General features: G+C 45.9%; 1 protein-coding gene across 3 annotated transcripts in view; it reads right to left on the bottom strand.

Moving 5' to 3' along the window:
- The window catches only part of TMEM19 (transmembrane protein 19), a 101,280-nt gene that overhangs the window by 18,462 nt on the left and 65,239 nt on the right, over nt 1–17,579 (bottom strand). For all 3 annotated transcript variants that reach the window (XM_073555532.1, XM_073555534.1, XM_073555533.1), the window contains one exon: nt 11,581–11,790. In XM_073555532.1, the coding sequence (XP_073411633.1) occupies nt 11,581–11,790 (210 nt within the window). The remainder of the gene's footprint in view (nt 1–11,580; nt 11,791–17,579) is intronic.

Below are 17,579 nucleotides of genomic sequence, written 5' to 3'. Positions count from 1 at the left end.
CAAGTCTAAGCAAGAGACTCAATCTTATATTGGGCTATTTGGATTTTGGAGACAGCATATACCTCATTTAGGACAGATGCTGTCCCCTTTGTATAAAGTTACGAGGAAGAAATATGAATTTCATTGGGGGGGGGGGGGGGGAGAACAACAAACCGCCTTTGAAATTGTAAAAGAGGCCATACAGCAAATTGTAGATTTATGGCCAATGACAGCGGGGAGTGTAGAATTGCATGTATCAGTACAAAATATGTATGCAAATTGGTCATTGTGGCAAAAACAAGGGGGAAAAAAAGAGTCCCCTTATGATTTTGGAATCAAAAACTCCCTGATGCTGGAGAAAAGTATACTCCATTTGAACAACAATTGCTAGCTTGTTATTGGGCATTGGTAGAAACAGAACAGCTAACTTTAGGACATGAAGTCTTATTAAGACCAGCAATACCTATAATGCAATGGGTATTGTCTAACCCTAAAACCAATAGGGTAGGACATGCACAGGAACAAAGTATCATAAAATGGAAATGGTACATTTCTGAAAGAGCAAAGAAAGGAGAAGGCGGGATCGCCTCCCTCCATGAGAAAATAGCTGAAATAGGGGAAGAAATCAAATCCCCTGTGAAACCAACTGTCCTGGAAGAGTCCCCTGTAAAATGGGGAAAATCTTATGAAGATTTAACAGAACAACAACAGCAACATGCTTGGTTCACTGATGGGTCAGCTCGATATGTCAATGGAAAGCGACACTGGAAGAGTGTGGCTTATAACCCGAAACTGGAAAAACATTTGGTTATGGAAGGTCACGGTAAAAGTAGCCAATATGCAGAATTATATGCTATCTTTCTGGCATTGAGTTTTGAACAAGGGAAAGAGTGTGACCTTTTCACAGACTCATGGTCTGTGGCTAATGGTCTTGTAACTTGGATGATGAGATGGAAGAAATATGGTTGGCTAATCCATGGTAAGGAAGTGTTGGGTAAGGAGGTGTGGGAATTTATAGAAGAAATGGTTCAAGTCACCCCTACTACTGTTTTTCATGTTGATGCACATATGCCTGCTGACTCACTTGACCGTTTGTTCAATTCTGAAGCAGATAAAGCTGCCGCCGTTAGACAGACTTCTGAAGTTGATCAAGAAAAAGAAAAATGGCTGCAAGGTACAGCAGTTTGGGCGCACAACAAGAGTGGACACCTTGGAGAAAGAGCCACTTACAGGTGGGCCCAAGAAAGAGGTGTTCCACTAACTATGGACATAATAAAACAAGTCATTGCACAGTGTCCAGTATGCCAGCATTCACAAAAAAGGGAAGTTCCACACACAGTAATGGGACACATAGCTCGAGGACAATTACCAGCTCAAATTTGGCAGATGGATTTCATTGGTCCACTCACTGAGAGTAGGGGATGTAAATATGTCTGCACAGCAGTAGATACCTACTCAGGACTTATGATAGGATTTCCCTTGCAAAGCAGCCACACAATGGAGCACATTACGTACATTAGAGATTATCACATTATGGTGTTCCACTGCAGATACAGACTGACAATGGGTCACACTTCACTGGTCAACAGATAAAGGATTATGCTAATGAGCATAATGTCCAATGGGTATATCATATGCCCTACTATCCCCAAGCTGCAGGGTTGGTGGAAAGGATGAATGGACTCTTGAAGTCCACTCTGAAAAAGATACACAATAAGGAAGGAGAATATGGCCAGTGGAGAGACAATTTGAGTGAGGCTTTACAAATTATCAACAATAGGCCTATAACTGATTCCATGACACCATTGATGAGAATGCTGACACCCAATCTTACCATACACGAAACTCATATTGTACATACAATCACTTGGTGGAAGATGAATCTAGAGGCTAAAATTCCTGAAAGAGCAACTCCCCTGTCTGCGGGATTGGATCTCAGCGCAATAGAGGTGACTATTGTGCCGCCAGGTAAGACTGTTCCTATACCGACGGGATTGGGGTGTCAGATGCCAAAAGGACACTATGGCCAGTTGGCAACCCGCTCTAGCTTTGCTGTGAAAGGGGCAGTAGAGGTGGGAGTAGTAATTGATGCTGATTATCAAGGGGAAATTAATCATGCTTAATGTAGGACAGGAGCCGTTGGTCATCCCTAAAGGACAGAAAATGGCTCAAATGTTAGTAATCCCTGTCAATTTGGGTCACGCAATAGAAGGACAGGCTCCTTTGGAATTATCCCTAAGGGGAGACAAAGGATTTGGATCATCAGATGTGACCAATGTAGGAGCCAAAATTTGGGTACAGAGTCCCCAGGGACCGCCCTCAGCAGCTGAAGTAATAGCTGTAGGCAAAGATCGCACTCTGTTGATTATGAGACCCGGAGTGGAAAAATGGGAATATGTTCCTCAAGAGAAATGCTATTTGCGTGAATAAAATTATGCTTTGATCTTTTTTCAGATATTTCTGGGAATATGTGGAATCCTTGGAAGTGGATATTTGGCCAAGGTTGAAGGATGGACACCTGGAACGCAACTTACCACAGAACAAGTGTGGCCTCATCCTAAACCAGGGGACTGGAATGCGTACAATAGAACATTACCCAAAGAAATACCCAAAGAAAGCTGTGGCACGTGGGGAGTAAATTATAACTTCTCACAACCAGTCTTCCGAGTAAACTTAACTTTGAATCAAACAGATCAGAGTTGGATGTATGGACCACCATTGGAAGATCCGAATCAACGAGAGGCGGCGTACTATTATTGGCCTGATACTATCGTGACTAACGGAACAGGACAAGTGATTATTGAATCGGAAGAGGAAATAATTTGTTGGGAAGAAAAAATAGAGAAAGATATTGGTTATGGGAGGCTTAATGTTTCTGTCTGGATAAATTATACAGACAAAGGGGAGAATAAGACAATTTTTATATTTCCTTTAAACCACACTATGATAATAATTTGTGCTAATGCTACGGATAGAAAGGTGGAATTCCTGGTGGGGAAGACATTGCCACGGTGTGATAATGTCACGGGTGACTATAATGGTTCTGGACTATGTTGTGGGACTCCAAATTTGCGGGCTTCGGCTTGGAGTAGATGCTTGAGGGTATATCAAAGCACAGTCTTTAAAAGCGATTCGGAACATATGAAGAAGATCCCCTCATCTTGTTTAACGACTGGAATCCAATCACAAAAAACTGTAGTAACTGCTATAGTAACTTTTCCGCCTAACATTCTTTGTCCTATTAGACAAAGAAGAGCATGGTATGACACACTATTAGGAGGGGTGGGAGTGGTTACTGGAACTTTGGATTCCTTTGATATAGAAACATTAGCTAATCGTATGAGTAATGCAGGTAGAGATATACAAGATGTTTTAACTGTACAGGGGAAGTGGATGCCTACAATATGGTACCCTTGGAAACAGGCCCTACAAATAGATACATTTTTGTTAAAAATGCAAAATGCTACGATTTCTTTTGCTTTGAAAAAAGGATCAAATATTAGTGCCGTTTTTAATTGGACCATGTGTACCATGCAAGCCATTTATGAAATGCAACAAAAGGCAACAATGCAGACCCGGCTTATGACAGGAAATGGGTGGGTATGGATGACCGTGTTTAATAATACGATCCCTGGAGTTTCATGGTTAAAAATTGAGGCTCCCAAAATGGTCTGCAATGATACAGTATGCCAAGGTATATTAAGTCTGTATAATGTAACAAATCAACAAATAATGTGTAGATATGTTATTTTACCATTGCTGTTAGGACCTCCAGGGGACCAATGGCTATGGATGCCTAAAATGAATGATCTATATATTGATAATAATCGTACACATGATTTAAGTTTATGTGAAAACACTTTAGAAGGAAAAATTTGTAGATTGCATTCTGCTATATATGAACCGTGCTTATTACAAGGAACTGTGAATGTTTGTGAAAGTCTTAGTTACTCACCGGTTAACGGTATTTTTCGGAGTCCATGACAGCACCACCTGAGAGAGGGGATCCGCCCTTTAGGAACAGGAAACCTACAGATACAAAAAGGGCGGTACCTCTCCCACGCTTCAGTTGGATTACAGAGCACAGAGGACCACCATGGTTAATAGCATAACTTATCCATAATACTATACACAATTTAAATTACTCGTGTACGTATAAGAGGAAGAAGTGCACACCCAAATTAAACTAAAGGGAGGGAATATAGGGGTGCTGTCACGGACTCTGAAAAATACCGTTAACCGGTGAGTAACTAAGACTTTATTCGGTCGTCCATGACAGCACCACCTGAGAGAATTACAGAGAGTAATAACTACTTTAGGGAGGGACTACAGCCTGCAGCACCCTTATCCCAAAAGAGAGGTCTGTGGAAGCACCCAAGTCTAGCCTATAATGACTATAAAAGGTGTTCAGAGAGGACCAAGTAGCCGCCTTACATATCTGGTCGATGGAGACTTCTGATCTCTCGGCCCACGAGGTCGCCATGGCTCTGGTGGAATGTGCCCTCAGCTTCCCGGGTGGCGACCTGCCTTTTGAGGTGTATGCTAAGGCAATCGCTTCTCTAATCCACCTGGCTAGTGTATTCTTTGATACTCTATAACCTTTCCTAGGGCCTTGGTGGGAAATAAACAGGGCATCATCTTTCTTCCAAGGATCGGTAGCTGCCACATATTCTATAAGGCACTTCCTAACATCCAGGGTATGTAGTTTCTCTTCCTTCTTATTAGCTGGATTAGGGAGGAAGGATGGAAGGACTACTTCCTGAGTCCTATGAAAGTTAGAAACCACTTTAGGTAAATACGCTGGATCAGGTGTGAGTATTACCCTATCATTTTTAATCTGTATATAAGGAGGACGCCTAGATAATGCCTGGATATCGCTAACTCTGTGAGCTGAGGTTAGAGCTACCAGGAAAGCTACTTTGAGGGACAGGTTTTTCATGGAAGCTGATGAAATAGGTTCGAATGGAGCTTCCGTCATGGCCGTGAGGACTAGATTCAAGTCCCATGGCATGAATCTATCCTTCACTACCGGCCTGGATCTTCCTGCTGCTTTAATGAATCTACTGATCCAGAAATTACCCGCGATGTTGCAGCTAAAGAGGGCCCCTAAGGCTGCTACTTGTACTTTAAGGGTACTAGTGGAAAGCCCCATGTCCAGACCTTTCTGAAGAAATTCTAAGATCTGATTTATAGGTGTTGAACCCCCAGCGACTATTCCCGAGCTCTGAAGGAATTTCTTCCAAATTCTAACATAGATTTTGGTAGTAATGGCCTTTCTACTTTTAAGAAGGGTATTAATTAAGTCTGGGGAGAAGCCTTTATCTTTTAAGAGTGCCCGATCAAACTCCACGCCGTCAGATGTAGGCCAGCCACCTGAGGATGGAAGACTGGGCCCTGGGATAGGAGATCCGGGATGTCCGGAAGAACCCAAGGATCGGACACCGACATGGTCCTGAGGCAAGAAAACCAAGCCCTCCTGGGCAAAAATGGGGCGATGACTATAACCCTTGCTCTGTCTTTCCTGATCTTTCTCAACACCAAGGGTAGTAGCAATAGGGGAGGGAAGGTGTATGCTAGCCTGAAGTCCCACTTTATCAGAAAGGCATCTACCGCCAGGGGGTTCTCTCTGGGATTTAGGGAGCAGAATAGTCTCAATTTTCTGTTTTCTTTGGTGGCAAAGAGGTCTACCTCTGGCTGTCCCCACCTTTGCACAATCAGGTGGAAGATCGAGATGTTTAGGGACCATTCTCCTTGCCTTAGAAGATTGCGGCTTAAGAAATCTGCCATAATGTTTTCTTTCCCTTTTATGTGTAGCGCTGTCAAAGATAGAAAATGCTGCTCTGCTAGTTGGAACAACCGTTCTGCCACATTCATCAGGGGTTTGGAACGAGTCCCGCCTTGGTGGTTGATATAAGCCACGGTGACCTGATTGTCGGAGAGCACTCGCACATGATGGCCCTGCAGATACATAAGTAGCTTCTTAGCTGCCTGTTCTACTGCTGTCAATTCTTTCAAATTAGATGACATTTATCTGGTGCTGGTCCCATAGGCCCTGGACCACGACCTCACCCATATGAGCCCCCCAGCCGGAAGGGCTAGCATCCGTAGTGACTATGCGGTATATGTCGAATTCCCAGGGAACTCCTCTGGATAAATTATCCTTGTCCAGCCACCACTCTAGGGACTCCCTTGTGTTTCGGGACAAGGTTAGCTGGCCCTCTAAGTAACCTCCGAGGATTCTTTGATGCAGTAAAACCTCGCCCTGAAGTGTTCTTGAATGAAACTGGGGCCACTTCACCGCTGGGATACAGGAGGAAAGGGAACCCAGAAGGGACATGGCTTTCCTGAGGGACATGGTGGGGTTATTGGAAGCATTTCGGACCTGATAGTGTAAGCGAACAAGCTTCTCCAGAGGCAGACGGCATTCCTGTTTCTCAGAATCTAGAATCAGGCCTAAAAACTGCTGGATTTTCATCGGCTGTAACCGAGATTTTTTGATATTCAGCAGCCATCCTAACCGCTCCAGGGCAGACATTGCCCTCTGTAGCTGTTCCGTGCAATGTTTTGCCGTTTTTCCTATAATCAGGAAGTCATCTAAGTAGGGTACTATTAGAATGTCAGATTCACGTAGATGGGCCATAACTTCCGCTACTACTTTGGTAAATACCCGGGGAGCGACTGCCACCCCAAAGGGGAGGGCCGCATATTGAAAATGTTCAACTGACCCATTTAACTGAACCGCCACTCTGAGGAAGCACTGATGAGCTGCATGAATGGGTATATGGTAGTAAGCATCTTTTAAATCCAACACCACCATAAAGCAGTTTTGAAGCAACAATTTTATTGTTGAATTAATTGTTTCCATTTTAAACGGGCGTATAACCAAGAATTCATTGAGGGACTTAAGTTTAATTATAGTCCTAAAGGAACTGTCTGGCTTGCGGACCAGGAACAGAGGGGAGTAGAAACCTTTCCCCCTTTCTCCTTCTGGAACCACAGTTAGGACCTTCTTAAGGCAAAGATCATGAACCTCGGCCTCCAGGGCAGCTTGTTCTGATGTGGAGGACCTGATTGGGGTGACCCTAAATCGATCGTGGGGAACCCAGGTGAATTCCAGTTGTAGACCCGTAGCTATCACCCCCCGTATCCAATTACTATCCGAAATCATGGACCAGGCTGGGTAGAAGGCAGCTAGTCTCCCCCCTACCGGGGCCTCTAGTCATTGGGGCGGCTTTTTAGTGTCCCGTGCTGGACCTTCCTGGCGCCCCCCTCCTCCGAACATGAAACCTGTTCCTCTCCTTTTGTCATCCCATCTGCCCTGATCTCTGGACGACCTTCTACGGAAATATCCTTTCCTGGTATAGGGGCGTCTATAAGAAGGATTCGGGAGGCTCGGAAACTTCTTTTTATCATCCCCGGCTTTCTCTAACAGTTCATCCAGGGCAGAGCCAAATAGATATTCCCCCTCGCAAGGAATGGAGCAGAGTCGTGACCTGGCCTGGATTTCCCCTGGCCAGCATTTTAACCAGAGGGCCCTTCGAGCTGCGTTAGATAACCCTGCGGATCTAGCCGCATCCTTGCAGAGTCTGCTGAGGCATCAGCCAGGAAAACAGCGGCACTCTGGATGATTGGTAGGGTTTTCCGAATGGATGCTCTTGAGGCTCCGTCTCTCAGATGGGAATCCAGTTGATCTAGCCAGACCATCATGGATCTGGCTGTACAAGTGGCAGCTATCGCTGGTCTTAGGGCGCCTGCTGACATCTCCCATGTTCCCTTTAGAAAGGAATCCGCTTTTTTATCCAGCGGGTCTTTTAGGGAAGCCATGTCATCGAAAGGGATGGAAGATTTTCTGGAGGCTTTGGCTACTGCTGCGTCCAGCTTAGGGGCCTTATCCCATCTGTTCACCACTGGGTCATCAAATGGGTACCTTCGTTTGAAGGCCGGTGGCAAGGAGCCTCTTTTTTCGGGTTTTTTCCACTCCCTATCTATTAAGCTCTGGACCTTATCATTTAAAGGGAAGGCCCTGCGCTTCCTGGGATCTAGACCTCCGAACATCACGTCTTGTGCCGAAAGTTCTGGTTTTGAGTCTGTTACTCCCATGGTGGACCTTATTGTTTTAACTAGTTTGTCCATCTGGTCTAACGGGAAGCAAAAACGGCTCGAGTCTTCATCCGAAGAAGACGAAGTGGAGGCCGGGGAATCCGAGGAGTCATTGTTCCTAGGAGCAACCGAGGACTCCGAACCTGAGAAGCTAACTTCTCTCCCCCTAGAAGAATCCCTTTTTGACAGGGCTTTCATTTCTGTCCTGATTATTTCTCTCAGGCTTGTGGTGAAATCCGGCATTTCTTCCGCTACCTGTAAGGACGAGGGAGAATGTAAGGGCCTGTCAGTCTATCCCTGGCCCTCGTTCCCTTCCAACCCCTACCGCTTGTCGCACACATGGCTGACAATCTTTTGGGGTGGCCGTCTGGCAAGGGGCAACTACAGAGGGCACATTCCCTGTGCTTCTGTTTTCCCGTAGCTTTCCTCCCCTGCGAAAAATACATAAGGGAACACTGCATCAGGGTACATTCACGAAGATCTCTTACCCATGCAGATGAGGCAGGTACCGGATCACGGAGGGAGGCAGGAGGGTCCTTTAGCCTGGAGGAACTTCCGTGGCTCTGTTCACTCGATCGTTTTTTCTTCTGCTGGCCACTCGCATGAGGCTTCGCCACGGCCTCCTTCTGTGGCCGCTCCTGTATCTCGTCCTGCTGCTCTATGGGGGCTTCTGTCGTATCCATCGCTGGGCCTTCAGAAGCACCCCCGCAGCATTGCCTCCTGCCTTTTAAGGCCTCCCTGTACCCGGGTCAGCAGGGTTCTGGCGCGGCACCTCCCAGCATCCGCGACCCCCCCCCCCCCCGCATGCTCCGCCTCCCCCCGGACAGCCGCACACACGCGGCGCACACTGGAAAGCCGGCCGGCACCCGACTTCCGGTTTCGGCGTCCCCGGCCCAGCCCCTTCCGCCGCGTCACTTCCGCCGTGCGTCAGAGACCGCGGGAGTGCGCGGAACGAAGCCGGCAGGGCGCCCCCGGCTCCAGTGTGCCCGCCGCCCCCACATGCGCCCGCCGACCCGGATGCGGGAGGATGACCGGACCCCAGGGGGAGACTCAAAAGGGGCCTGCATACGTACCTGGTGCCCGCACTTTGGAGATGGCTGTCCACCAGACCCTATGCTCCACCTGCTCCAACCACAGCCGTGGCGACCTACCCGGCCCCACCGTGGTGCTTCCAGGGACCCCGAACTGGACCGAGGTAGGAGATCCCCCCGCTACCTGTGTCGGTCAGCCGGCCTGGGAATCCCTCGTCGACTCAATGACGGACGATCTGTAGGGAGTCCTGTCCTCTAGGAACAGGAAACCAACTGATGCGTGGGAGAGGTGCCACCCTTTTTGTATCTGAAGGTTTCCTGTTCCTAAAGGGCGGATCCCCTCTCTCAGGTGGTGCTGTCATGGACGACCGAATAATTTACCATTCTCCTAACATCATATAAAATGTTGGTGGAAATTGGTCCACAGGAAGTTTGTGTAATAACGGATGTTCCTGTGGTCCCAGGTATGAAAGTTCCTTATGTTGGATGTCTGCAAAATGTTTCAGCTTTAGAGTGGGAAAATCAAACTTTTCTTCTTACTCCTGATCGAGTGGTGCAGGAAACCATACAATGGCAACCTGCCGTGCTGCAGATAAACAACTGGGAGCTGAATATGACCAAACTTCGGGATATCATAGAAAAATCTAAAGAAGGTTCTGAAATGATTAAAATACTAAATAGGACTATACAACAGCATATAATTAGTACCACTATAGTAGCGGGAAAAATTGTTAAAATAGGTTCTGTAATTGCTGATGCCACTTATCATTGATATGATATTTTCATGGATCATTCCCCTTCAGCTCAAAAGATGTTAAATTGGATCATTCACCCTGTGTTGGTGCTTGTCATTGTAGTAATGCTTCTATCCATATGGAATTGCTACATGGCATACAAAGTCTTCTGTAGGAAACCAAAAGTGCTGATGGTGACCTATAGAAGTGGAAAATAATTCCCGTGATCAAGGACCAATTGTGATACCTATGTGATATGTATGGTGTGTGCATGAAGAAGATAGGTGTCCAGATTCCAGATTAGGTGATCACGGGTCTTATTATTCCTTTTTGCATTTAATTCAGCACAGTTTAAGATGGCTGAAGTGGTTGACCGCTACATGACCTGATAAAAACATGGGGGTTTCGGTGAAAAAAAAAACAATTATACAGCGCCTGCGTGACATAAGCTGATTACAAGCTCAAGAATTAACCACGCAGGCGCCAAGCAGATAGCTGAAAGGGTTGACCGCTACATGACCTGATAAGAGCATGGAGGTTTCGGTGAGAGACAACTATACAGTGCCTGTATGACATGAGCTGATTACGAACTCAAGAATTAATCATGCAGGCGTCAAACGTAAACATGTTATATGAGTATTACTTACAAAAAGTGTACTGCGCATGACTGAACTGATATCTGATCGTAAACAGCATATAACAAAGAGGGTTCTCACTGGTGAGCAGGGACATTCCAGGAGATTTTATGGACGCATAACTTCTGTGATGATGGGCTGCTGGATATTTCCTCCTCACCAGTCGAGTCCCCCGATGGAGGAGTGATGCTGCAATATCTGGTAATATACATTGATGCTTACTTTCTCTATGTTATAGATGATGACTTTCTCTATGTTATAGATGATGATCATGTGATGTTAGACTAGTGCTGCTATAATTCATGTGCCTATAATACATATATATTGGACTATTATATTAATAAACTATAAATTGTTTTACCGATATAAAGACCTAGTAGTCTTCTTGCCTAATTAGGATATTAGTGAGCGCTACGTACGCAAGGGGCTTGCCCCTCTTAAGGTGAAAACTTGGTAAGACAGTTACTCATTCTCTGAAAAAAGGCCAAGAAAGCAAAAATTCTGCAGGGGAATGTAAACTTTTGAGCACAACTGTACATCACAGGAGCTCAATGCAAGTCTATGAGAGCCAGAACAAGGAAAAGTGATCTCAGTCATGCTCCATGATACACTGGAGCTGCCGGCAGGTCACTTTTTGCCGGAGACCGACGGGAACAACGCTGGAGAATGATGAAGGCGGTGGATGGCGAGTATGAGACAGGAGACTTGCATTTAAAACATCACTCCAGTGGTGCAATAATAAAAAAAAACCCACACTGGAGTGGTGCACAAAAAAAAAAAAAAACGAAAAAAAATCTACATTATGTAACGTGTCAACTACACAAGCTCTACAGTTATTATTCTGACAAAATTGAAAATAACCCTAGTGGCTAGAGCTCAGTAACCAACCTAGGCCATGCTCACAGTCACTTCTTCAGTCAAAATCTCTAGCATTCCAGTGGAATCAGATGTACCCCATGAGAAGCGAATCAAGACCACTGCTTACTGACAATGGGGTCAGATACATCAGGTCCTGCGTTGTGGTTTTCATCCATTAGATAATGTATGGTGTGTACTGTACAATTGTTATACAGCTAAATAAAATGAAAATGATAAACTCACCAGTGTACTGCATTATTGCTCCAAGATAAGAATCTAGTATGGAGCCAATCAGGCCGGCCATTGCACCATACAAAATAACTGGCCACTGGGGGGCAGCAATTTCTAAATCATTCACAAACAAAAGCTGAGAGACAAAATAGGCTATGCCGACACATAAGCCACCAAGAAGACTTGCAAAGAGGCCTATAATTGTGACGCCACCATTTGTGCCTAGGATAAAAACAAAACCCAATTAATGCTCTATGTAGAAACCTATGATGTTGGAGTTTGACAGAGCATGTTTTATCAGAATCTCCAGGAGGCAAATGTTACAGAAATACAAGCTATAACTCGCCTGTTAAATCCCTGGCTACTGCACCTGAAATGAGTAAGTGGTGCACTTGTAGGGTTCCCAACCCTTATACTAGATCTGAAGAACTAGACAATTCATTGTTCTTTGAACTGCCTAGTTGTTCATCTCCTGAAATGATGACTTCATGTATAGCATTTACATGACCACTGCAGTCAATCACTGACCTCAGTACTGATACAGCATGTGACCACAGACATGTGATTGGCTTCAGCAGTCATATGAAAAATGTAGGATCACTGTGGGGACTACCTGAGCAGCGACACTTGAGTGGCGGGCATTAACAGTTGAGTTATTAGATTTTATGAGTTATATTAAGAAATTCTGTCTCTCATGCAGCTTTCTTAAAATCCTGGACAACTCTCACAGAATGGGTCCATCAGCTCTCCTGACATGTTTTAGTATACATCTGAAATACCAATTGTGGATCAACTTTTTCTATAGCAATTTGGTGGCGTTCATCTGCTATTTTGCCTAGAAATAAACTAACAGCTAGGCGTTACCATTATCCATTGAAAAGAGGTGTGCCCGACAGCCTGACGTCAGCCTATAAAGAGGTACAGTGGGAACGGAAATTATTCAGACCCCTTTAAATTTTTCAATCTTTTTCATTGCAGCCATTTGATAAATTCAAAAAAGTTCATTTTTTCCTCATTAATGTACACGCTGCACCCCTTCTTGACTGAAAAAAACAGAAATGTAGAAATTGTTGCAAGTTTATTAAAAAAGAAAAACTGAAATATCACATGGTCATAAGTATTCAGACCCTTTGCTCAGACACTCATATTTAAGTCACATGCTGTCCATTTCCTTGTGATCCTCCTTGAGATGGTTCTACTACTTCATTGGAGTCCAGCTGTGTTTAATTAAACTGATAGGATCTGATTTGTAAAGGCACACACCTGTCTATATAAGACCTCGCAGCTCACAGTGCATGTCAGACCAAATGAGAATCATGAGGTCAAAGGAAATGGCCATGGAACTCAGAGACAGAATTGTGACAAGGCACAGATCTGGCCAAGGTTACAAAAGAATTTCTGCAGCACTCAAGGTTCAAAGAGCACAGCGGCCTCTATAATTCTTAAATGGAAGAAGTTTGAGACCACCAGAAGTCTTCCTAGACCTGGCCGTCCAGCCAAACTGAGCAATTGTGGGAGAAAAGCCTTGGTGAGAGAGGTAAAGAAGAACCCCAAGATCACTGTGGCTGAGCTCCCAACAATCCCAACAGTGAAACATGGTGGTGGCAACATCATGCTATGGGGGTGTTTTTCGGCTGCAGGGACAGGACGACTGGTTGCAATTGAAGAAAACATGAATGCGGCCAAGTACAGAGATACCCTGGATGAAAACCACTTCCAGAGTGCTCTGGACCTCAGACTTGGCCGAAGGTTCACCCTCCAACAAAAAAATGACCCTAAGAACACAGCTAAAAGAACAAAGGAGTGGCTTCAGACCAACTCTGCGACCATTCTTGACTGGTCCAGCCAGAGCCCTGACCTAAACCCAATTGAGCATCTCTGGAGAGACCTGAAAATGGTTGTCCACCAACGTTCACAATCCAACCTGACGGAATTGGAGAGGATCTGCAAGGAAGAATGGCAGAGGATCACTAAATCCATTTGTGAAATACTTGTTGTTGCATCATTCCCAAGACGACTTATGGCTGTACTAGCTCAAAAGGGTGCTTCTACGCAGTACTGAGCAAGGGGTCTGAATACTTATGACATGTGATATTTCAGGTTTTTCTTTAAATAAATTTGCAAAAATTTCTACATTTCAGTTTTTTTTTCAGTCAAAACAGAGTGTACATTAATGAGAAAAAATGAACTTTTTTGAATTTACCAAATGGCTGCAATGAAACAAAAAGTGAAAAATGTAAAAGGGGTCTGAATACTTTCTGTACCCACTGTATTTGTCAAATAAAGAAAAAAAATCTCTCTTCATTCAACGCCTTACTTGGTTTGGGTAGCAGATGCTGTTTTTTGATATGACTATCTATACATATACAGTACTTCCTATAAGGCTCTTCTGAATATCCAGACAACCGCCTTTCTCTGTATCTTAAAAAAACAGAGATTAGACCTACCGGTAATGTTATTTCCAGGAGTCCATCCTGACAGCACCATGGGGTTGTCCTTCCTTCATCACAGGGACAGGAAATGCACGAGAGGTTAAAAGGTCCCCTCCCACTCTCAGACTCCAGTGATTTTCCAAGTACCACACCAGTATGGATGCAATTATTATTTATTTAGATTTAGTACAAGCATATTATTACCAATACAAATCCTCGGGAGGGAACTACCAGTGCTGTCAGGATGGACTCCTGGAAATAACATTACCGGTAGGTCTAATCTCTGTTTTCCAGGACGTCCTATCCTGACAGCACCATGGGGAATACCAAAGTAGGAATTCGCTTAGGGTGGGACTACTGCTTTTAGCATCTTACAACCGACCGAAGGTCGTCTGGTTAGCTGCTAGCGTGTCCAATTTGTAGTGTCTACAGAAAGTGTCTAGTGTAGACTAAGTGGCGGCCCAGTATATTTGCTCTACTGAGGCTCCCGCCTTCTCTGCCTATGATGTTTCTATAGCTCTAGTGGAATGAGCTCTAAGGTCCCTGGTAGGTAATCCCTCAGTGTCGTATGCTGAGGAGATAATTGACTTATCCACCCTGCCAGGGTGTGCGTAGATGCGCCTTTATCCTATTCTACCATTGTATTGGATAAACAATTCTGCGTCCTGTTGCCACTCCTGAGTGGCCTCTAAGTAGCATGTGACTGCTCGTCTGACGACAAATCAGGGAAAGAACCTTACTCCGTTTTCCGTGGATGGCAGAATGAGGGTAGGACTATCTCCTGGTTTAAATTCTGGGGAGATACTACCTTAGGGAGGAACCCTGGGTTCCGTTTAGTATCATGCAATCGTTGAATAGTTGAATGTAGGAGTTCTGGACTGACAGGGCCTGGCTTTCACCCAGCCGCTTGGCTGAGGAGATCTCTACCAAAAGGACGGTTTTTTCTTTCCCCTTTTTTTTTTTTTTTTTTTGTGTAAGTCTTGTGACATTTATCTCTGGTATTGGCTCGTATGGGGGTCTGCGTAGAGCGGTAAGTACCAGATTTAGGTCCCCCAGAGCACTGTGGGTCTTAATCTGTGCATGGCATTTGTAAAACGAGCCATCCCTGGATGAGAGGCCAAGGTGAATTAAAGTACTCCAAGCTGCTCTCCGAACTTCCAATGTGCTTTGGACCTAGACCTTTATTAAATCCTGCCTGGGGATAGTCAAGGATTTGAGAGATCTCTGGGCGAGACGGATTTATGGGGATACTACCACCTTCTGAGCAGAACCTCTCCCAGATTTATGATAGATTGCCCTCGTAACGGGCTTACCGCTGGTTTGCATCGTTGAGATCACTTTGTCAGAGAGACCTCTGGATCTTGAGATCCCTCTCAGTATAAATGCCGCCACTGTAGGCTCCCCAGATTTGGGTGCCGAACTGGGCCTTGGGAAAGTAGATCTTCTGGCGTTGGTAGATGGAGCGGTCCTTCCTGAGCTGTCTTCTTCTGGAAGTGGAACCAACTTCGTCTGGGCCCGAAGAGTATTACTAGCGTCACTCGCCCTTCCCTGGATCTTTCTGAGGCCTCTCGGTATTATAGGCATAGGGGGAAACCATATAGCAGTCCCCCACTCCATCTCCAATTCAAGGAGTCGACCCCTTTTTTGGATGGTCTGCTGGACCGAAAGAAGAATCTCTGTAGCTTGGTGTTCTTCCTTGTCACGAAGAGGTTTAGCTGAGGGCTTCTCCACTGATGGCGTAAGCCTATGAATGTTTCCTCACTCACTTCCCACTCGGTGGCTCAGACTTCTTGTCTGTTCAAATAGTCGGCTATATTGTTCCTGGTCCCTGCAGGTGTATCACTGATATGGAGCGAAACCTGTTCTCTGCCCAGGTGAAGGTGCGGGCTGCCAGGTCCTGAAGCTTTCCCCCGGTGGTGTAGGAAAGATACTGTGGTTACAATGTTTGACCTGGCTTCCCTAAGTTGGCCCTGTGGACTCAACCGGCTTCGTTTAAGTGTCTCCCAACTGCTCGTAGCTCTCTGTAGTTTGAGGACTGTGAACTGATGCTTCCCGGCCATGTCCTTGATGGTCCTTGATGGTACCTTCCAGATGGGCCCCCCTTTCCTGCTGGCGTCCGAGATAGTCTTGTATGGTGATAGGATCCGAGGTTCCCTGGGCTGATGGATCTTGTGACCCGTTCCCTGTCTCGGAGATGATTTTAGGGCTGGGGATGGTCGAGTCTCTTTGTCCAAAGCGGTCTTGTAGACTCCTGTGTGAGCCTGGTTCCACTTTACGCAAAGTATGCCTGCTATCAGGGTCTCTAGGACCTTTAGTGTAATCTTTTGGATATTTGATCTCGCTATAGCTGACGAACCCTGTTCCTGATGGCCTCCCTTCTTTCTTCCGATAAACGAGATTCTTGTTTTGAGATCTAACGAGACTCTCAGGAATTCTTCCCGGGTACCGGGCTGCATTGTTCAGGATCCAATCCTAGGTCTCCGGGTGTGGCGATTACCCCATCGAGTTGTTTTCTTAGCTCTGATGCTGAGAAAGTCCTACAGGTTTGGCCTCTTAAGTGTGCCCTGATCTTGGCGATCGGCTTCGTAAACCCCGGGTGCTGAAGCTAGGTCGAAAGGCAGAGCCTGAAACTAGAATGGTAGCATCCACTTCCTATTTCCAGTGCGAACCGCAGGAACCTCTGAGGGTGAGGGTGGATGGGAACGTGATAGTATGCGCCCTTGGTTCCAGGTGGTGTTTTGAGGCGCCCCCCAACCAGTATGGTGTCATTGCCTGTTGAGGAACTTTGTCCTGAGTGAGAAGGGGGATCGTACTCTTCCCCCCTTCTGGTGATACCAGAGAGTCGATTTACCCTCTTTCTATCTTCCTGCCTTTGGAAAGGACGGGACCTCTGAAGGGAAAAACCTTGCTTTCCCACGGGACCGTTTTTTTTTTTTTTTAATGTCAGTGGCATTCTTCCGTGTTGTATCTAAGACCGGTCCAACTACCTTCCTGTCTGAAAGGTAAACCCCTGACCGGATCTTCATCCATAAGGCCTGGCGAGCCGTTTGGGTGCAGAATTATTCCTAGCCGCAAACACACCGGTACGGCCAAAGCGTCCAACAGGAATCTAGCTACAACTCTCCCAGGGAAAGGTCCTCTAAGAAATCACTTCTAGGGGCTTCCCCTGTAACTTGTCGGACCTCTGAGCATGGGCTTGTCTCCCATTCGGGTCCCAGCCCAGGCTCAAGCTGCTCAGCGGTCGCCCCTGACGAATACACTCACGCTCAGCCTAGAATAGCCGGTGGCTGCTCCAACTGGTTGATCCTAGATACGTGGATCTGGCGACCAATGTGGACCCAAGCCCTCTTTAGGAGCCTGTCCCTGGGTCTTTTGGGGCTAGAGGAATCTTCGAAGGGAAGTGAAGTGTTCCTTGACACCCCCCTGGGTTGTTTATCATAGGAACTCCATCTCAAGTGTTAATCTGGGAGAGCCTGAAGTCTCAGGCGACAACGAGCCGCTTCTCAGCGTCCTCCCATTCCTCTAGAATGATTTATAGTCGTCCGATGATCGACCGGACTCTGATCCTGGCTGCCTAGC

Source organism: Dendrobates tinctorius, unplaced genomic scaffold, assembly GCF_039654945.1.
Source record: "Dendrobates tinctorius isolate UK_male_01 unplaced genomic scaffold, ASM3965494v1 ptg000224l, whole genome shotgun sequence".
Taxonomy (NCBI): Eukaryota; Metazoa; Chordata; class Amphibia; order Anura; family Dendrobatidae; genus Dendrobates; species Dendrobates tinctorius.
This window is presented reverse-complemented; position numbering and strand designations above follow the sequence as displayed.